Source organism: Triticum urartu, chromosome 7A (genome assembly GCF_056163025.1).
Source record: "Triticum urartu cultivar PI428250 chromosome 7A, HENAU_Tu73, whole genome shotgun sequence".
Lineage (NCBI taxonomy): Eukaryota > Viridiplantae > Streptophyta > Magnoliopsida > Poales > Poaceae > Triticum > Triticum urartu.
This window is the reverse complement of record NC_141879.1, coordinates 718,801,514-718,823,786: the sequence shown is the minus strand read 5'-3', so window position 1 is coordinate 718,823,786 and position 22,273 is coordinate 718,801,514. Positions and strand designations below refer to the sequence as shown.

Below are 22,273 nucleotides of genomic sequence, written 5' to 3'. Positions count from 1 at the left end.
AGTCTCCCTTAACTAGTTTCACGGCATCGATAGATGGTGGCGATATTCTTTCATGGTGTGGACTTCCGGGGAGCTTGTTATTTTAGTGTCTGTGGCTATCAGGAACATTTGAATTTCGTATCTCTTTTTTGATATTGTGACTTTTCTTTGTGAAAAAGAGTTAGATACATTATATTGTCGACTTGTTTTACCAGAATTCGTGACACTTTCCCGGGTCCTCCACGTGGAGTCACCATAGATTTTTCCATTGTTCTGGAAGGTCCCAGCCGGCTGAGCTAATTGATTGCGTGTCGACAGATGTTCTATTGCCGCAAGCACTTATTCATATACAGGTGCCTGTGGACTGTGGTTTCAATATGATCAACTTGTTTTAACAAAATGATAGTACGAGAATATGTTTTGGATTCACAACTTGTTCGATAGACTATTCGCGCTCGCGCGCACACACTTGTCCATTAGATTTTTCATCAATGTTCTCGCGACGCGGATAGATAGTGTCGATATTCTTTCATGGTGTTGTCATTTGGGGGACTTGTTATTCCCGCGTTTATGGTTGTCTAGCGATTTCGAATTCGGAAGTGTAGCTCCTTGGCTGAGTAGATCTTTGCTTGCTCTCAAAGGTTCACCCTAGCTGAGCAATAGCTCCTTGAGACGTCGATGAGCCAATTGATTGTGTGGTCACATACTCCTTTTCAGTTTATAGGGCTCATCTTAAATTTTAGTTTTCCCATTTTATAAGTCTCAATTTGGTGTTCCCCATCACATGTTCAGATTTTAAGGTGCAATAAATCATTGCATGCAAGTATTAAGAGAAAATTGACCAATGCATGTACTTTATGCATGCATGCATTGCAATTAATGCATTGGTAAACACAATTTTTAAGGAAAACAAGGGCATTAATTGAGTGGTTTTGCAAACTATAAAAATTGTTTCATCACTCATCATCTATCTTGGTTGGTGAGATTTTTGAATTGAGCCCTATAAACCAGAAAGGAGGTAGTATTTTTCATTGCTCGGACTTTTGGGGACTTGGTAATATTCCAGTGATTTGTGGTTATCTGAATCCGGTGCATTTCGCCCACCAACTCGTCAGCCTGAAAGTGATAGCGCAATGAGCCAATGATCTACCGTGACTGACCTCTGATTTTTCTGCATTCGTTTGTCTTTGTACGTATATATGTTTTCATTCTGCCTCTAGTCTACATGATAGATGTACCTCCGACTTTTTCACACCGAGTTTGTCTTGACATCGCCAGGAATTAGCCTGTTCTTCTTCGTCTTCTAGAAGGTTCGAGATACTAGTAGCATCTTGCTCATCATCACTTACGTTACGGCCGGGTAGAAGAAATTAAGCTGACCTTACGTTTCTTCCTCATAGTCGTACGTGTTGCACAAGTTTTTGTCTAGCGGCGCCGACACGAAGCCAGTCGGCCATGCATGCAGCTGGCGGCAGAGCCCGTGATGGATGGCGTTATTAGCATTATCAATTCGGCAAGTGGGTCGTCGGAGGCGCGGACGCCGACGGCGCCATCGCGGCGTCGACGGCGACGTACGGCCGGGGGCGGGGTCTCGACGTCTCATCGCTCTCGGCGCCGCGCACACATGGATGGCGGAGCTGGGCCTGGGGCGGAGGTGAGCGGCGGACATGGACGTGGACATCCGCGTGAAATGAATTGGGAAAGGAAATGTGTATGGGCCGGGATAAGTGTTTGCTTGCATTATTGATGCTAATTATATGTGATATCCTAATAAGATTGATGACCTGGTGAAGAGAAGACACTATCAGTAAGTAGTAGTGCTACTCAGTTGCCAGTGAATAAGCTCAGGATCACCCTGAGTTATGGCGACGGTTTTCTTTACATTTCATTTTGAAGAAAGAAAAAAGGATATATTATTTGGTAGAGCACTGCTACATGGACGATGCTTGCCAGCCAAAATTTGCACTACATGTCATATCACACTATCCATGGGCGTCTTACGCAGGCGTTTGGATTAACTATCGTGCATGTGTTGTTCATCAAAACGTCGTTCGGAAGTACTTTTGTAGTTGATTTTGTGATGACCACAAGAACTGGGTGGGAGTAGAGAACAAGGAATCAGTGCTCCGAAATAATCCCTCCGTCTCGTAATATAAAAGCATTTTTTCACACTAGTGTAAAAATGCTCCTATATTATGGGACAAAGGGAGTAGCTCCAAATATGGTGATCACGTTAACTTGGAGGGTTTGGCATGTGCACACGGACAGTATTCATGATAAGGAAGCTGCGCTGGTTGGAGCCTCCGCTAACTTTCTACCAAGCTACTTTGATTCCATTTATGCTTCAAGGAGATACTCGATGGAAGAAATTATCAAGGGTAAGATATGCTGAATTGCTCTTGGAATATTGAAAAACAGAAGAAGACCGGATTCGTCCATAACTGGTTGGCACCCCCGATGAATTTCACTGCTCTTTCAGTCAATGGAGCATTTTTGGAAGCAGAGAACTGATGAGTGTATTTTTTTTACACTCATCACACCGTTGTTTAAACTGATTTATCTTATAAAATCTAAGATATTTCCCCCGATATTGTTACTACTGGCTAATGAATGCAAGATATTACGAAATTGTCCTTTTATTTTCTTTGCACGGGAAAATGGGACCATACATGGATAAAAACCATCATATTTACTGGAAGAAGCAAAATGGAGAAGAAAGAGATCAAATCTGAGGCACCAGATGAAACAAAATGCAAGACGGCGTCTCTTACCGCATGCCATCCGCACCATGGCGTCCAACGCTCCAACTATTATAAAGGGCCCCGTACCAGAATTGCAACAGAAAGCACAATGGAACCTCATCTCCACACTAGAAGCCATTCACAAACCCTAGCCACCACCATTTCCCATCTAATCTCCATAACTAGCCACCATCATCTTCACCACCGCAACAATTCACCTCCAATTAGCCATACTTGTAATCGTGTATCGCATGCGGCAACCATTGTAATACATATTATTAATAAAACTTGCATCATGTTGTGTTCTTCAATTATTGGGTTGAGGCATAGCCTTGCCAGCCGATGTGTTTGTAAGTGGGATTGATGGAATGACTTTGAATGAACGCCATGCATGTGTGAAATAAAATTGCATCATAGTTATCTCTTGTATCTCTCGCGTTCTTCGACCTTGCAGGTACCCAGGATCACGGAGTTCGAGCCATGAGGAGGTTAGGAGCAGAGAGGAAGTGAAACACAATTCTAAACACCAGTGATAGAAAAGTTTAGTATGGCAGCGTGAAGCCAATCATTGGGGATAGATGAGGTGTAGTTATTAATGCTTTTATCTGATTTATCTTAATTACTGAGGTAATCCCATGCGATGAGGCCTAGGGTTGGACAACCGACTCTTGATGCAGGGCGTGTTCCGATCAAGACGTAATTTGGACACAACCCCCACTTCGAGTCTTTGTAAGCACGTCTTAACGGGTGTCTTCTAGAGCATAAATTACTATCATGATGATCCCGGTCACAAACATATTGTTGTAAGAATCAAGGCCTCATACCTATGCCAATTTTTATTTTAAGTTTCTTATGTAGCAACTATGATAACAATCTGGTCCAAAAACTAGAATTTAATACTCTTGCCAAAGTTTTGTAAAAAAAACCTTGTTGTGAGTATACGTCCTCTCGTAAATATGGGATATGAGGACAGTATGAGTAAACGAATCAATGGTAGGGCAACAACAACGTTTGCCAACTGAACCAATAACAACCTAAACATGCACATGGATTTAGTATCAAAAAGAAAAGAGAAACCATAATCAAACAGATATTAAGTCAAATGGGAAAACACAATCCTGCAAAAGAGGGGGCTGGTTAGGTAAACGAACTCAAATATATGAATATGAGGCAGATCTAAGCGCGGCCAGGATAGGCGGATCAAAAAAAGACGTAACTGTGGTCATCAACATTAAAGAAACACATTTCGCCAGAGAGTCGCGTTTGGGAGAGAGAAAAGGATGCCTGATTAAATACATCTGGTGAAGGACAATGCTGCGAGGTTGAGTGGACGAATACAATCAGGAAAATGGATCAAACATGTTCTCCTAGGCTTCCCATAGGGGATATAGCAGCCCGTATTCACTCCCTAGCATGTCAGCAGACTGAAAGATTACAAATCCCAAAGACCGTTTGATCGGACCAGATTGCGGCCTACCTGGTGCTCGGCCATCAAAACCAGCACTCAGAGGTGTCTGTCTATCACCAAAAAGTGAATCTTTTTCAACCTCATGACTTTCATGTTCTCCTTTTGCCATTTTACCCACATAAGAGTTGTTTAATCAAGCATTGATTTCTAGTAAATACGCTATGATGAGCTAACCTCCCCTATTTATATTGAACTTTTCTACTGCACAATAAGCATTTCTCACTAAATTATGTTTATCATAATGTCCTCATATATGCACAATAAACAAATTTTGATATTTTTAATTATTACAATTTTACGTATAACTAGCAACAATTAAGTATAGAAACATGCTCACATATTTTGTTATAACAATTTCATACGTTGTGATATTTGTTCATATATTTTTTCCGAGTGCTAAGTGACTTGCAATTTTTTGGCAAAAATACTTTTATTTAGTTGAGATATTTAATAAGTATCTTATTACAATAGATTTCACCAAAGATCTATGCAAACCAATATTATCATCATACTCCACAAATAAATTTACGCTAGTGCATTTGTATTTGTGTTTAATTTTCCCAATGCATCTTAAATATCTATATAATTTGGCAGATTGCTTTACGTTGTATGAATTGAGTAACTTGGTAGATATTCTTGAAATCAATCCTAAATTTTTTGATGTGATTAAATACAGAAATCTAGAACATATGCAATGTCTAGCATGTATGAGTATTACAAATAAAACTTACATAAGTTGTATTTTGATCATTTGTTTTCTTACATGGGTTTTTTCTACAAAAGTGGTGGGTGTAAGTGCATCTAGTGCCACCCCTAGTTGGTTTGGAGTATTGACGACAAACCTAGTTGAGGGACTAATGTGTTTGTGAGAATTGCAGGATAACACAGGTAGAAGTCCCTCATTGATTCGGTTTCACTACCAGATATGACCCCTAAAAATGTACGAAGACATTGAAGACAATGGTGGTTTACGAAGATATTCATATTGAAGACAATGACATGAGAAGACTCCCTATGAAGCTTATGGAACTCGAAGACTTAGATGCTTCGTAGTTTTATTTCATTTATGTTGTGTCATAGGAACCACCGCACTGTTAAGTGGGGTCCAAGAGAACCAGTCAGAATGACTAAAGTGATGCCTAATTCAAATCCTATGTCTTCGAGCGAAGACTATGAGAGCAAATCTTGTCCAGAGTCGGACAAGTCAGCTTTACTTGCAGCCCAAGTAAAGTTGTCGTGTGAGTTCGAAATCTGACCGTTGGAACACGTGTCAGTTCCTTAGTGACCCAGGGTCATTTCGGACAAATCAGGTCGGGTTGCCCAGTGGCTATAAATAGTCCACCCCCTTCAACCTTAAATGGTTGGCTGCTCAGATTTCAGTGCACGGCTTTTGTCGTTTGAGAGCAACCCACCTCGAAGCCTTTGAGAGAAAATTCCTAGCGAGGAGAAAAGCCCTAACCACCCAGAGCCAGAGTAAATTGGGCATCACTTAAGTCTTCTTGTCTGAGTGATCTGAAGACTTATTACACTTGAGGACTGTGCATCCTCCAGACGGTTAGGCGTCGCGTTCTGAGCATCCAAGAGAAATTGTGGATTGCCGGTGAACGAAGTCTGTGAAGGTTTGGGAGTCTACCTTGAAGACTTACCAGAGTGATTGGGCGAGGTCTGTGTGACCTTAGCTCAAGGAGAAAACGGTGAGGACTGGGTGTCCTGAGCTGCGTGTTCAGGACTGGGTGTCCAGGACTGTGTGTCCTTTGGTTTAAATACCTAGCTGCTCCAACCAGACGTACAGTTGTCACAGCAACTAGAACTGGTCCAACAAATCATTGTCTTCAACGTGTCACTGGTTTCATCTTCACTTCCCTTCAACTTACTGTTATTCATTGTGAAGCCATTGCATGCTTGCTCTATCTTTTGTCTTCACAACATAACTGTATGATTTGTTTGGCTTCATAACTTCTTCCTACCCGATCCTTATTACACTGCTGCTACTTGTCATTCTGAATTCACTCAACTGAATACTTGACCATGACTTGCCTAGTGTAATCTAACTTCCGCTGCATAAGTAATAGGCATATCTGTACTGTTTGTCTTCATAACTTTCACGCTTTGAAGACTTTCATAAAAATCGCCTATTCACCCCCCCTCTAGTCGATATAACGCACTTTCACTTGGTATCAGAGCAAGGTGCTCCCTTGTTCTGTGTGATTCGGTTTAACCACCTGGAGTTTTAGCTATATCGACTGCAGGGATAATCAAAGTCTCCGCTGCGTGCCCCGTCTTCGATGAAACTGAATATCCCTACTGGAAGAATAAGATGCGCATGCATCTTGAAGCCATTGACGTCGACCTATGGTATGTCGTCGAGAACGGCGTTCCCAAGGCTGGAGAAGGTGTCACTGCTGCTGATGTCAAGAAGTTCACTCAACTGGACTCTACTGCCAAGAATATCATCTGTGGTCATCTGACCAAAGGACAGTATGGCCGTGTGAGTGCTTTGAAGACATCCAAGCTAGTCTGGGACTGGCTCTCCAAGGTCAATGAAGGCATCTCAACCCAGAGATATCAGAGAATCAGTGTTCTTCGCAACCTCTTCAACCGCTTCAAGCGAAATGACAATGAGAATGTCCAGCACACATTTGACCGGCTCACTGACATCACAAATGAGCTTCAAGCCCTCGGCGCCACTGAGATCACCAAACATGAAATCGTCAAGACGCTGCTGAGATCACTTGATAGTTCGTTTGACATCCTAGCCCTGATGATTCAAGAACGTCCTGATTTCAAGACACTCGATCCGTCTGACATACTTGAGAGGCTCAACACACATGAGTTTCAGCTTTCTGAGAAAAGAGATATCTACAGTCCACACTATGGGCGAACTCGTGCCCTGAAGGCAAAAGCTGTGTCCTCATCTGAAGAAGAATCTGACAGCAGTTCTGATGATCCTGAAGACATTGGAAGAGAACTTGCAATGCTAGTGAAGAAGTTCCAGAAATTCACCAAGAAGAAAGGCTTCAGAAAGTCTTCACGATCAAGCTCAAGGAATGATGAAGCTTCTTCTCATGACTACAAGAAGAAAACATGCCACAAGTGCAAGAAAACTGGACACTTTATCTCTGAGTGTCCACAGTGGGACAATGAAAACAGAAGGAAGAAGAAGAGCAAGGAATATGACTCTGACGACAAGAAGAAAAAGAAATATTCAAAGTCTTCTTCCAAGTCTTCCTCAAAGTCTTCATCGCACAAGAAGAGCTCATCTGGCAAGGCACATGCGTTTGTTGGCAAGGAAATGGATTCTGAGGAGGAGTCCGCATCTGAGGAGGCAGAGGTGGAGTCTGAGGAGGAATCTGATTCTGGCATTGCGAGTCTGGCTATTGCATACGTTGCCAAGTCCATCTTCAACACTGAAGACAATGACTTCATCACCAACACCGACGCAAATGACGAGGACGACTCCACTCCTACCTACTGCTTCATGGCCCGTGGTGCCAAGGTAACCAAACGCACTACTCACTATCAAACATCCAGTGACGATGACTCTGATTGTGATTCAAAACGCAGCTACAAAACACTTGCTAAAATTGCAACTGAACAACAAAAGGCCATGGGTCAAAAACTGTTAGACAGAAGCGATGATCTATTGGGTGCTGAAATGACTCGATCTGAATCCTTAATTGAAGACATAAAAAATCTTCACGTTAAGTATCAGGAACTTGAAGATCGTCTTGAGACTCTCTCAACTACTCATGAAAAGCTTTCCTATGATTATCTTCAAAGGAAGCAAGAACTTGAGAAGTTGAGAGCGGATCATGAAGATCTTCAAAAGGAAAACGAGTCACTTCGAGCCAAACAGATTAGTTCCGCTCAGGAAGGATTTGAACCACCATGCCTTAAATGCATTGAGCTTGATAATGCTACTTCTGTTGCTGAATGTTCCACTGCTACTGCTGTTGCAATATCTTCAACTGTTGAAATGGTAACTAACCCCTCTGCTGAGGATACCACTGCTATTGCTGATGAGAATGCTAGGTTGAAGACATTGCTTGAAACAGGGATGTACAAAAGTCTTAAAGGGCATCAGACATTATGTGATGTCCTTAAGAAGCAGATTCTGAACCGAAACCCTAGGAAAGAGGGTGTTGGGTTCACAAGGAAAATAAATGCAGATGGCTCTTACTGGAAACCTGAGCAGTACCCCAAAACCACATGGGTTGCTGCAAAGGAATCCTCAGCAGATCCATCCAATCTGTCTGGCTTCACTTGTGCTAACCCCATTATCATTGATGAATCCTTTGATGCAAACTATAAACTGTTTAAAAATCAGAATGGTGAAGTGTTTGCCAGGTACATTGGTACTAACTGCAGGAATGGACCACCCATGAAGAAGATCTGGGTTCCAAAAATGTGTCTGGAGAATCTTCCTGTGAATGTCTTCATGACACCTCACATGAAGAAGATGAACCTCAGACCAAAGGCTTCGTATGGTCCAAAGGCTTCATACAGACAGAGGACTCACCTGAGTCGCACTAACGCAAATGTTTTGCAGGGAAATCATGCTCAGGCATATGAATATGAGATCGGTTCATCAAACCGTCATGTTCATATGACCAAGAACTATTCTGCCTATTCTTATGAGTACTATTGTCCTCCTGCTAGACTGTTTGCTAGGGCTCCAAAGCCAAAATTCTCAGATGCTGCACTTAGACTTATTGCTTCTAAGCCACCCTTGAAGATGTGGGTGGTTAAGAAAGCTTAACTCTCGTTTGCAGGGAAAGGTCTCCAGTAGAAAACCAAAATCCTCTGACGCTATTGCTGGGGACCTTAAAAATCTTGCAGGGCGCAAGATAAAATGCCCTAATGGCATCACTATGTATTTCGTTCCTGAATCGCATGCTACTCTTCCTATCAGTCCTAACCTGAATCTAAGTTTTCATAACCCACTGGTTCGTCAAATGTTTTTGCTTCACAATTCTCTTCGTGAAGCCTATCCCCCTAACTGCACTGTAGGGTACGACACAAGCGTCTTCAGAGTCTTCAGAATGGATTATTGACAGTGGGTGTACAAATCACATGACTGGCAAAAGAAGCCTCTTTATGGACTCAACCTTACGTCCATCCGACAAGAACCACATCACATTTGCTGACACTGGTAAAAGTAAGGTATTGGGTCTAGGTAGAGTTGCAATCTCAAAGGATCAACACATGGACAAAGTCATGCTTGTTGAATCCCTTGGCTTCAACTTAATGTCTGTCTCAATGCTTTGCGATTTGAACATGGTCGTAATATTTGGAAAATATCGTTGCCTGGTACTAATGGAATCTGACAAGTCTCTAGTGTTTGAAGGGTATCGGAAAGATGACTTGTATGTGGTAGATTTCTCAGCAGGACCACAGCTTGCAGTATGTCTTCTTGCAAAAGTTTCAGAATGCTGACTCTGGCATCGGAGGCTTGGGCATGCTGGGATGAGAAACCTCCACACTCTTGCGAAGAAGAAGCATGTCATAGGCATCGAGGGCGTCAAGTTCAAGAAAGATCACTTATGCGGTGCCTGTGAAGCAGGGAAGATGACAAGGGCAAAACATCCTTCGAAGACAATCATGACCACTACTCGACCCTTCAAACTACTTCATATGGATCTTTTTGGTCCCACTCACTACTCAACCTTTTCCACTACTGCTTGCCTCTATGGCTTCGTAATTGTTGATGATTATTCTAGATATACTTGGGTGCACATAATCCTTTTCAAGACTGAAGTGCAGGATGTCTTCAGACGCTTCGCCAATCGAGCCATGAACAATTATGGCGCCAAGATAAAGCACATCGGAAGTGACAATGGCACTGAATTCAAGAACACTGGCCTTGACACATATCTTGATACATTGGGCATCACTCATGAATTCTCAGCTCCGTATACGCCACAGCAAAATGGCATCGTTGAACGCAAGAACAGAACACTCATTGAGATGGCCAGAACAATGCTAGATGAATACAAGACTCCAAGAAAATTCTGGACTGAAGCTATTGACACTGCATGCCATACAATCAATCGTGTTTATCTTCACAAGCTTCTGAACAAGACATCTTATGAACTCCTAACTGGCAAGAAGCCAAACGTCAGTTACTTCAGAGTATTTGGCGCAAGATGCTGGATCAAGGACCCACACCACACCTCAAAGTTTGCACCAAAAGCACATGAGGGCTTCATGCTTGGATATGGAAAGGATTCGCACTCCTATAGAGTCTTCAATCTCTTTCACTACAAAGTGGTTGAAACAGTGGATGTGCGGTTCGATGAAACCAATGGTTCACAAAGAGAGCAACTGCCAAATGTGCTTGATGAAGTTCCAGCTAGTGAATCAATCAAGCTTATGGGAACTGGAGAAATTGTACCTTCTGAAGCTCATCCTGAAGAAGAACTTATCATCTCAGCACCTGATTCACATGAAGACAATGCTCAGTCTGAAGATATTCCTCCCAATGACAACACAGATCAGCAAGAGCAAAGTCTTCGCCCTATACATCCCCGTGTTGCCAATGAAGTGCAGATTGACAGAATAATTGATAGCATCAATGCACCTGGTCCACTCACTCGTTCAAGGGCAACTCAACTGGCAAATTTCTGTGGGCACTTCGCATTCGTCTCAATTTCAGAACCCAAGAAAGTCGAAGAAGCCTTTATGGAACCTGAATGGATTCAAGCAATGCAAGAAGAGCTTCAACAGTTTGAACTGAACAATGTATGGGAATTGGTTAAGCGTCCTGATCCACGGAAGCATAACGTAATAGGCACAAAATGGATATACCGCAACAAGCAAGATGAGCATGGTCAAATCGTCAGAAACAAAGCTCGCCTTGTTGCTCAAGGATATACTCAAGTGGAAGGCATTGACTTCGATGAAACATTGCTCCTGTGGCTAGACTTGAAGCCATACGTATACTTCTGGCCTATGCAAATCATCACAACATAATTCTGTATCAAATGGATGTGAAGAGTGCCTTTCTCAATGGCAAGATTGAAGAAGAAGTGTATGTTGCATAACCACCAGGGTTTGAAGATCCAAAATATCCTGACATGGTATACAAGCTCAATAAGGCACTGTATGGCCTCAAACAAGCCCCTTGGGCCTGGTATGACACACTCAAGTACTTCCTGAAGAGCAAAGGCTTCATACCTGGTTCCTTAGGTCCCACTCTCTTCACGAAGACATATGATGGTGACCTGTTCGTGTGCCAAATATATGTGGATGACATTATCTTCGGCTGCACCAATCAGAAGTACAGTGAAGAGTTTGGCTATATGATGCAAGAGCAATATCAGATGTCCATGATGGGGGAGCTGAAGTTCTTCCTCGGTCTTCAAATACGGCAACAACACAACGGCATTTTCATATCTCAAGAGAAATATCTTAAAGAGTGCCTGAAGAAGTTCGGTATGCAAGACTGCAAAGGCTTCACAACACCAATGCCAGCCAAACATCATCTGGGTCCCGACGACAATGGTAAAGAGTTCGATCAAAAGGTATACCGCTCCATGATTGGTTCTTTGCTTTATTTATGTGCATCTAGGCCAGATATTATGCTTAGTGTTTGCATGTGTGCTCGATTCCAAGCGGCACCAAAGGAGTCGCATCACTTAGCTGTGAAGCGAATTCTTTGATATTTGGCTCACACACCTACTCTATGATTATGGTATCCAAAGGGTTCAGAGTTTGATCTAGTTGGATTCTCGGATGCTGATTATGCTGGTGACAAGGTTGATCGGAAGTCTACATCAGGCACATGCCACTTTCTGGGACGATCACTTGTATGTTGGTCTTCAAAGAAGCAGAACTGTGTATCTCTCTCCACTGCTGAATCTGAATACATTGCTGCTGGATCTTGCTGCGCTCAGCTTCTGTGGATGAAGCAAACTCTCAAGGACTATGGCATTCATCTGAAGCAAGTGCCTCTTTACTGCGACAACGAAAGCGCCATCAAGATCGCCAACAACCCAGTCCAGCACTCGAAGACAAAGCACATTGAAATTCGTCATCATTTTCTCAGAGATCATGTTGCAAAGGAAGATATTGATATCATACACGTCAACACTGAAGAGCAATTGGCAGATATCTTCACCAAGCCCTTGGATGAGAAGAGATTTTGCAAGTTACGGTGTGAGCTAAATATCTTGGAATCCTCAAATGTCCTGTGATTAGGCACACATCCTAATACTTATGCATATTGATGACTTAGATGTGCAACACACGAAGTAACGTATATCTTCAATCAATGAAGACATACATTCTAAGTGTGAATACATTAATGTGAAATTTGACTTCGGAGCGCCACGATAATTGTGCGCCGTGTCTGGGTCTAATACTTCCTATACGGTGGGTAACGCCACCACCAAACGTTCTATTTTGAAGTGGTTCACTCATGGCGTTACCTCGCAATGTCTTCACATTTGGTTTGGCTTCAATCTCAATATGTCTTCATGATTATCATCACTACGTTGATTATATAGATATATATGTACTAGTGTTCTGTCCTCTACAGCATTCACTTATAGCTATGTCTTCTTGTTTGAATCTTTTGAACTAAGTGAATGTGATCGGACCCTAACCTCTCTATGCTTTCTACCTCAAACTCTATCTCTCCAAGTCATATGCATTCTATTGAAACTGTCGAATGTCTTCTCTGCGTCCTTGTCAGCAGAAGACACAGAGACAAACTTTAAAATCATTTTCAATGCTCATTCATCCACAAGAAATCCGGAGAAGTAGGAACGACCACCCGACAATCCAGGCGTGCGTGGGATGTGGAACTGCCCCCGATATTCCGCATGGTGGACACGTGCTGTTCAGATGCAAATCGCCAGGGGCACCTGTGTAATAGCGCAGTGCCGCCTCTATGCCTATAAGTACACGATTCACCGCGGTCATTTTCTTTCTTCCACCCTCGCACGAACCCTAGCGCCACCGCTAGCTCTCGACGACGCCGGCGATGAAGCGCTTCACTGCCGCAACCTCTCCGACGCCGTTTTCACGCCGACCGCGGACTTCAACCTCTCCGCCATCGCCGTAGCTGTCTTCCATCGCCAAGTTAGGGCACGGAGGATCGAACTGCTCGGCCTCATCTCCCACTTCGTCTAGCAGTTCCAAGTGTGGTAAATAATACCTCTTTTTACAGCCTCTCTTGATCCTATAGTTCAGTCACTTTCTGCCATAAGAAGTTTCTGTTCTCACAAGTTAGATCTCTCTCAGTCTGCATCTCATAACCTGCCTAGAATATTCACTTATGCTTCATGAAGTAGTTAGATTCCTCACTTGTACTGATCTGTGGGTTCGTACAAATCTGGAACCAACTTCTTTTCTATGAGTGAATGTCTTCGCAAGCTGAGGTCAATGTCTTCTAAACCGATTTATCTTCAAAATCTTCTGAGAATGCATATGACCTCTTCCCCTTCCCTTGCACCTTAATGCTGTCACAGGTACATGTCCGTGGGAGAATCCTTTGGTTCTCATAGTCTGCATTCATTTGCAGAATTCTTACAGCATCACATCAACTCTCCAGAAGCCAGTTCTTGTTGGTCAAGCAAAAGGAAGCCTTTGAAGCCTTTGAACATCTTGAAGCCTTCCAAGTTAAGATTCATGGCTTCAGAAACAGCAGCAAGGAAGGGAGGCAGACAGCAACGTGGTGGAACGTCCAAAGATCTGCCTGATGAATTGGCAGAGATGTACAAAACTGATCCTGAAGAGAGCTATGGTCAGCGCAAGACACGAATCCAATGGATTCGAAGATATTGGGCAGAGCAATGGTTCCAATACCGCTTCTTCACTCAGGAGTATGCAGAGAAGTGCGCCATCAAGAGACCATGGGGAGACGTACTATACAAAAATCTCGTACCCAGGTCCAGAGACGAAGCCATTGCTCAAGGCTTCTACCCATGCATGGTCAGAGGACCGCAGCCTGCTGATGCTCATCCATCATCACTACTCTGGTGTCGCGATGACAATCTGTTCAAGCGCAACTTCCAGTTTGCGCAAAACTCAGCGAAGCAGAACAAGAAGAAGTTTGGACTTGACTTCAACCCTGGTCCCTCCGCGCCAAGGGTAGATGGCACGCGCACCGCAGAACCCAATATCATCGGTACCTTCGCCAACCTAGACAGCCTCATCACCTACATCAAGGTTCAAGGGGCCGTAGTGAATGACCCTCCTGCTGACTCTGAGTCTGATGAAGCGCCTGCTGTACCGAAGCCAAAACAGTCAAAGAAGCCAAAAGCTTCAAAGCAGGCCCCTTCACCAAAGATCTCAAGGGCGAAGCCATTGGTAACTGCACCTCCTGAAGCCAGTGTGCAGTCTGAAGACTTATCACGAGTCTCCAAGCCCCAAGAAGCCAAGAAGCCTCAGCCACACACAGGCAAAGAGCTCACAGATGCTGCCATTCTGCGCAGCGAAACCATTGATCTATCAAGCGATGAAGATCTTGGAGATGATGCTCTTGAGCAGCTCATCAAGAGCAAGGAAGAGGCTGAAATCTTCAACAATCTGCCTCTGTTTGATGTCGCCATCATCCACAACTTCATCGATGAATGGTTTGCCTCACCAAGCATCAGCTTCGAAGACCTTCAGCTGCCCGTTGGCCTCAGCGTCGCTTTCCAAGGCGCTATTGCTTCAGAACTTGCAATTGCCCAGTGCATTGTTGAACTGAAGCAGAAAATTAATTCTGAAAAAGCTCAGTTCAAGAAGCACATGGCCAAGCTCAGCGTGCAAGAAGTAAAAAACTTCAAGATCATGTTGCACGAGCTAAAGGAGAACTTTTTGAAGAAGCGTGTTGAAGCTCAAGGTTCCCGTGAGCGGATGAAGACTTTGGCAGACAGATGTGTGCAGGCCTACAATGAGGCCGAGAAGCGCAAGGCACTTGGGCGTCCCGGCATCGACCCCAGGATGGCCGCTAAGAAAAAGAAGGAGACTGCCACCACTGAACCAGAGGCACCAAGGTCAGAAGCTGTTCCGATTGTCTTCCCCACTGCTACGACTGGATCGAAGCCAAAGAGCCGGTCCACTGCCTCTGAGCTCAAGAAGACAAGGATAGCCGAAGCTGAAGCTAGGAAGAGGAAACACTCTGAAGCCTCTCCTTCTGACCCCATCACCAAAAAGCGCAAGACCAAGAAATCTCGGGCTGCTCCCACAGAGCCCTTGATAGTTGAACCCCTCTCCGTCCTCTATCCTGACACCGATCGTCAGCTGACAGTTCATGAGCCTACTCCCACAGAGGCTCCTGAAGCTGAAGACATTCCAGCAGCCGACCCCAACGCTGCTGAAGACATTGGTCACCACGACAATGTACAAGATGATGCAGCCCTTCCTCAGCTTGAGTCAAGCGAACTGATCAGCATTGGTCGTCCATTGACGCCAATTGCACAAGATGCGTCGTGGGCAGATCGCCCACAAGAGGAAGACAATGAGGCCCAGCCCACTCCAACTCCAACGACGTCGTCTGCATTCCGCAGGCTTCGCAAGGGACCAAGGCCTCAAGCTCCTGCTGAAGACATTCCGGCTGCATCAGCCGAAGAGAATGAACAAGAACCACAAGCTCCAACTCCCCCGCTCCAACAAGAAGCAGTTCTTCAAGAGAACGTGCCTGAGTTCGTCCCTCCCACTACAAGTGTGGAGGCTGAAAATGTTGAGGCTGCCACCACCAACACCGAAGCCAATGTGGAGCCCTCCCCTACAACAGCTTCAGAAGACACTGAAGCTACTGCTCCTGACACTTCTGTGCCTGAGTCTGCTGCCGGTCCCCAATTCAACTATCATGTTGCGCACCGGCCTCAGGTCCAGAAGCCGATCCCACGACTCCCAAGGTTCCCAGGTCCTGCATCAGCTCCTGGTTCCTTCAACATCAATAGCTTCAGGGCAGATAACACGTTTTTCAATAGCTCCAAGAACCCTTATTCAAGGGAACGGATTGTATCAGATAGGTTCTGGAGCTATCAACAGCGCAGCTATTATTCATGCATCCTATACAACCAAGGCCGCATCTTTCCTCACAAGCGCCTTGAGGTTGAAGCTGTTGCTGGTCTGCCTGGCCTGGAAGAAGCACTGGATTGCTTCAAGCAAGTGGGTCTGCTGCCGTTTATCACAAATGAAGAACACTGGAATGAAGAGCTTCTGCTTCAATTCTATGCCACCCTTCATATCAAAGGCTACAACAGAGATCCGAAGACTTTGGTCCTGGAGTGGATGACAGGCAATGTCCATCATGAAGCCAATGCTTTCGATATCATTGAGCTTACCGGCCTTCCCACTCCTGGCGAATTCTTCGAAGAAGGCTGCCAACTCCATGCTGAAGCCATTGAGAGCATATTCCAGCGGCCTGAGCCAAATATGAGTCAGATGCTCTCAATGATGAAGCCACTGCCTCATGATGCACCCTATCCAACTGAGTTTTTCGTTGAAGACTTAGAGTACCTGCCCAGAACCATATATCACATCATCAGGCGGACTCTATGGCCCATTAAGGGACACTCTCCAAATGCCAAGGTTGAGGGTGCAATGAAGACTCTCATCTTCTGTATTCTGCATGGCAAATGCTTCAACGCACAGGATTTCTTTATACGCCAACTTGCAGCATCCGGCTCCAATCTCTTTGGCTTGAAGTTTTATGCTCCTTGGGTTATGAGGCTGATAAAGCTTCACTCTGCGATCTCCTATCAGCCCTCAGCCCGCAAGCATAGGATCTTCTTGCCAGATGTCGACACCTCTGCTGAAGCAATATATCCTGAGCCTGCCAAGCAACCATTAAGTCTTCAGAATGCAGAACACCAGAGCTTCACTCAGAATGTTGAAGGTGTTGAAGCCATCTCCAGAGTGTATCCGCTGGCTGGCACCACACGTGCACCTGCATCCACTGAAGCCACTGACAGCACAGCTGCTCAGAGACCCAAGAAGCGCGCTCGTGCCCTCAATGACCGAGAGCTTCTTGTGGCTCTTCACCAAAAGCAAGATAGGCATCACGACTGGCTCAAGAGGCAGATGAGAAGCATCATGGAAGACGTCAATCGCATCAGAAATCTGGCAACCAAGAATGCATTTGTCGCACACAAAACCTGTCGCCGCACTTGGAAAGGCCGTACAATGATGTGTCCTGAAGCTGAACTTCAAGAGGATGGCTTCACAGAGCGCTTCAAATTTGACTCCACGCCTCCTCGAAGAGCTATGCTGCGCCGCACTCCATCACTTGAAGATTCGGAGTTCTCTTCTTCTGCTGCCACAGTGACTGCACGAATCATAGAAGAAGAAGACGACGCTACTTCACCTCCACCTCTTTCAGCGCGCGTCGAATCTGCACCAAGCTCGTCTGCACCGCCAAACACCTCCACCGACCCTGCTGCGCCTGGGAACGCGTAGAAAACTCTATGTCTTCAAACCTTTTTGGTCATCACTGACAAAAGGGGGAGAAGCATATGATGTTTATAGTCTTCAAGCGGGTCACTATGGGCGGGTGCCTTTATATTTTGCTACACTTTACTTCGTGCTTACAACTCCCGTTTTTGCTACATTTGCTTCTTTGAGTTGTAACACTTAGACCTGATGGTCGTCTGCTACCTGTTTGTCACTCTGTTATGCGAAGATAAATTCCGCACTTAGATCATTCTGCAGACGTCCATTTTCCATTATGCATGTCATTATCTTCGTCTACTCTTACATGCATAGTGGATTGTCATCATAAGTTGAAGTGGATCTCCACAAGTACAACCTGCCATGTGCATTTGCATTCAAGAAGCAAATTACTTATATGCACATCTTCAGGGGGAGCCCTTGCAACTTATGAAGACAATTCCTTTACAATTTCACAAATTATGTTCCCCGTTGAAAACTTCAACTAGTTTGTCATCAATCACCAAAAAGGGGGAGATTGTAAGTGCATCTAGTGCCACCCCTAGTTGGTTTTGGAGTATTGACGACAAACCTAGTTGATGGACTAATGTGTTTGTGAGAATTGCAGGATAACACAGGTAGAAGTCCCTCATTGATTCGGTTTCACTACCAGAGATGACCCCTAAAAATGTACGAAGACATTGAAGACAATGGTGGTTTATGAAGATATTCATATTGAAGACAATGACATGAGAAGACTCCCTATGAAGCTTATGGAACTCGAAGACTTAGATCCTTCGTAGTTTTATTTCATTTATGTTGTGTCATAGGAACCACCGCACTGTTAAGTGGGGTCCAAGAGAACCAGTCAGAATGACTGAAGTGATGCCTAATTCAAATCCTATGTCTTCGAGCGAAGACTATGAGAGCAAATCTTGTCCAGAGTCGGACAAGTCAGCTTTACTTGCAGCCCAAGTAAAGTTGTCGTGTGAGTTCGAAATCTGACCGTTGGAACACGTGTCAGTTCCTTAGTGACCCAGGGTCATTTCGGATAAATCAGGTCGGGTTGCCCAGTGGCTATAAATAGTCCACCCCCTTCAACCTTAAATGGTTGGCTGCTCAGATTTCAGTGCACGGCTTTTGTCGTTTGAGAGCAACCCACCTCGAAGCCTTTGAGAGAAAATTCCTAGCGAGGAGAAAAGCCCTAACCACCCAGAGCCAGAGTAAATTGGGCATCACTTAAGTCTTCTTGTCTGAGTGATCTGAAGACTTATTACACTTGAGGACTGTGCATCCTCCAGACGGTTAGGCGTCGCGTTCTGAGCATCCAAGAGAAATTGTGGATTGCCGGTGAACGAAGTCTGTGAAGGTTTGGGAGTCTACCTTGAAGACTTACCAGAGTGATTGGGCGAGGTCTGTGTGACCTTAGCTCAAGGAGAAAACGGTGAGGACTGGGTGTCTTGAGCTGCGTGTTCAGGACGGGGTGTCCGGGACTGTGTGTCCTTTGGTTTAAATACCTAGCCGCTCCAACTAGACATACAGTTGTCACAGCAATTAGAACTGGTCCAACAAATCATTGTCTTCAACGTGTCACTGGTTTCATCTTCACTTCCCTTCAACTTACTGTTATTCATTGTGAAGCCATTGCATGCTTGCTCTATCTTTTGTCTTCACAACATAACTGTATGATTTGTTTGGCTTCATAACTTCTTCCTACCCGATCCTTATTACACTGCTGCTACTTGTCATTCTGAATTCACTCAACTGAATACTTGACCATGACTTGCCTAGTGTAATCTAACTTCTGCTGCATAAGTAATAGGCATATCTGTATTGTTTGTCTTCATAACTTTCACGCTTTGAAGACTTTCATAAAAATCGCCTATTCACCCCCCCTCTAGTCGATATAACGCACTTTCAGTGGGACTCGCCTAAAGCGTGTTCCCATGTCAAGATTATAGTGACTTGGATTCTCTTAAATTTGCATGAACCAACTCAGTTTGATAAGATTTGAAGATTCACCCGCTAATTTGAAAATTGTATATCACACTAATGTACATGCATGCTAGTATATCAGGGCTGGCCCTGGGCCTGGCCGCTTGGAGGACAACGTCATGGTATTGGGTAGAGGAATCTCATATCCATTGTTGTCCTACATCAATGCAACCCTAAAAGGAATTTCTAGAGGAAGAAGAGAGGGCATGTTTGGGGATGATTGAGGATGATGAGTCCAACACGTAGTGTCAGGAGATCCATTGGGGTGTTCTGCGAAAAAATGACTCAAGTGCACGTGTAACTTAGAGAGTTGATCTAGAGCGCGGTTTTTTGTGTTGAATGGTTCGTGTGATTGTGCTGGCTTGATTGTATTGCTTGCCTAATCGCGTAGCATATAAATCCCTTGGGAGTACAATAGGAGTAAAACGAAGAATATCTCCAAAGATTTGTTTTTTCTAATTCTTTGTTCTTTATCTTGTGATTGCTTTGTGGAGGAAACTATTAATCACTTTAATCAAAATTTTAGCATTATACTAAGTCAAACTACTTTGAGCACGTCTGAAGAAAAGCACGCTAATATTTCAAACATCAACTATATATGGTATGATAATATGCTTTATAATTGATCTAATGGAACTAATTTGGTTTCTTGCTCCTTAAGAAATGATTTTGCTCTCTGGTGAATCTACAATGTATGGCTGACCTCAACTGATGTTGGTGCCTCTCATGCAAGCGCATAACCCAAAAATGAAAATGACGCCAATAATGAAATACCTCGAGGCTATTGTTATTACTCCCGCGAGATGGGAATATAAGTCAGCCATTATCTCTTAGATCTTCAATTTAACCAACAAAACAAGTAAAATACACCATAAAAAGATATGTTCAGAACCTTCATTCGACCAAGAATCTTAAGATATAATTTTTGGTGCAAATAACATATAGTCAGCTTGTTAAATTGAAGACATAAAAACACATGAGAGTAGTAATATTGACACAAGTGACTATTTGTCCTCACTTTGCACCTGTGGCTATATGTCCTCACAATCTTTTTTCTACCTATCCAAAACTATGACATGGCTCTTCGCAAAAAAAAGAAAAACTATTACATGGCATCCTTAAGAAATAACTGGCATGCCTATCCAAAACTATGACATGGCATCCTTCAGAAATGACTGACATGGATTGTGGTACCGTGGTACTTAATTTCGTGCAGAATCAAAGAGACTACTTCCGAAAAAGAAACGAGCGACATGGAGGTAACTAATTCCTTCTATTACCAAAGAGAGCTACCATATATTCTTTGGCTGTTAATTTACAGTAGCTAGCTAATTAATTTGGGAATTAATTTACATATTTGCATTTTGCTGACCGGACGCACAAGAGATCTTTAGAAACGCCTCTTGCCGTCCAATCCTGATCGTACGGTGCACGATTGTCTTGAGGACGTCCAATCCAGCGCCGTGCCGCCAACCGGGAGGCCGCCGGTTGGGGCCCCGGAGGGCAGCCGCGTTTGCCAGGTCGTACGTCCTACCAGCACTGGTCGGTCTCCCACGTCCTCCGCCGGAACGCCGGCCCGGCCGCGGCCGCCCGCCGCATCATCATCCCCGCGGCGCGGCAGGTCACGTCCCGGTCGTAGCGAGCGCGCTCGTCGGGGTCAGCGAGCGTGGCGTAGGCCGCGTGCAGCTGAATGAACCCCTCGTCGCCGCCACCTCCGACGGTGTCAGGGTGCACTTCCCTGGCAAGGCGCCTGTACGCAGACTTGATCTCGCCCCTGCTGGCCCCGGCGCCCAGCCCGAGCACCTCGTAGTGCGTCCTCCCCGTGGCCATCACCGCCGGTGCCGCCATCGTCACGGACGCACGCGCCACCATGCACCGCCGAGCCCCTGTCGCCCGCCCGGGGCGAGCCGACCCCATCACCACCGGCGACGACGTCACGAACGTAGCCATCGATTGCCCGATCTGTGTTCTTGAGTTCTTGATCCAAAAGCAGAGTACTTCTTCGTTGCACTGTTGTTCTTCCTCGTTGAGGAGAGAGCTGAGGCTCCGGTGGATTTATAAGGGCTCCGGACAGGGGTGTGGACGGAGGACTCTGTGGTGGCACGTACGCGCCAGCTCTTGATCTTATCCATCGAAGCGAAGAAGATTATGTGTGAGACCCCGCTGAGTCAGCCACCCAGTGCCGCAGTGCGAGTTGCTTGTCGGCCTCCTTGGACGTTGCTATCGTGACACCAATTGTGGTGCCAACTTCTCTTCCCCAACAAGGTTGAAAGGGACCCGTGCGCCCGCCGTCCGATCACGGATTGGCGCGCGAGAGGCTTTGTAGCATCCCATATGATGCTCCACATGGCATGGCATGACAAGTCACGTATAAGCTTTAGCCGTGGATAGTTCTATTTGTTTTCTTGGCGTGCTGACATATCGAATTTGAATTTTCAAATCGTCGTGACATAACATAATACATAGGTGTCGGCCCATGGTTTGAATATCGCCAACTTGTCCTCACTTGGACAACAAATTTACCGTTATTGTTATCCCAGTCCCCCTTTTTTTGCAAGCATTATCAGTCTCCCTTAACTAGTCCCGTGACATCGATAGACGGTGGCGATATTCTTTCATGGTGTGGACTTCCGGGGAGCTTGTTATTGTAGTGTCTGTAGTTATCAGGAACATTCGAATTTCGTATCCTTCTTTTGATATTGTGACTTTTCTTTGTGAAAAACAT

General features: G+C 44.8%; 1 protein-coding gene across 1 annotated transcript; it reads right to left on the bottom strand.

The window, feature by feature from the left end:
* Positions 1-20,802: 20,802 nt before the first annotated feature.
* Positions 20,803-21,596, bottom strand: LOC147962171 (chaperone protein dnaJ 11, chloroplastic-like). Its single transcript, XM_087536105.1, has one exon. The coding sequence runs from the start codon at positions 21,496-21,498 to the stop codon at positions 21,079-21,081; it is 420 nt and encodes a 139-aa protein (XP_087392231.1). The 5' UTR covers positions 21,499-21,596; the 3' UTR covers positions 20,803-21,078.
* Positions 21,597-22,273: the final 677 nt, after the last annotated feature.

What these genes read in the sequence shown, in the direction of transcription:
- LOC147962171 (XM_087536105.1), bottom strand. Translation starts at nt 21,498, where the DNA reads ATGGCTACGTTCGTGACGTCGTCGCCGGTGGTGATGGGGTCGGCTCGC.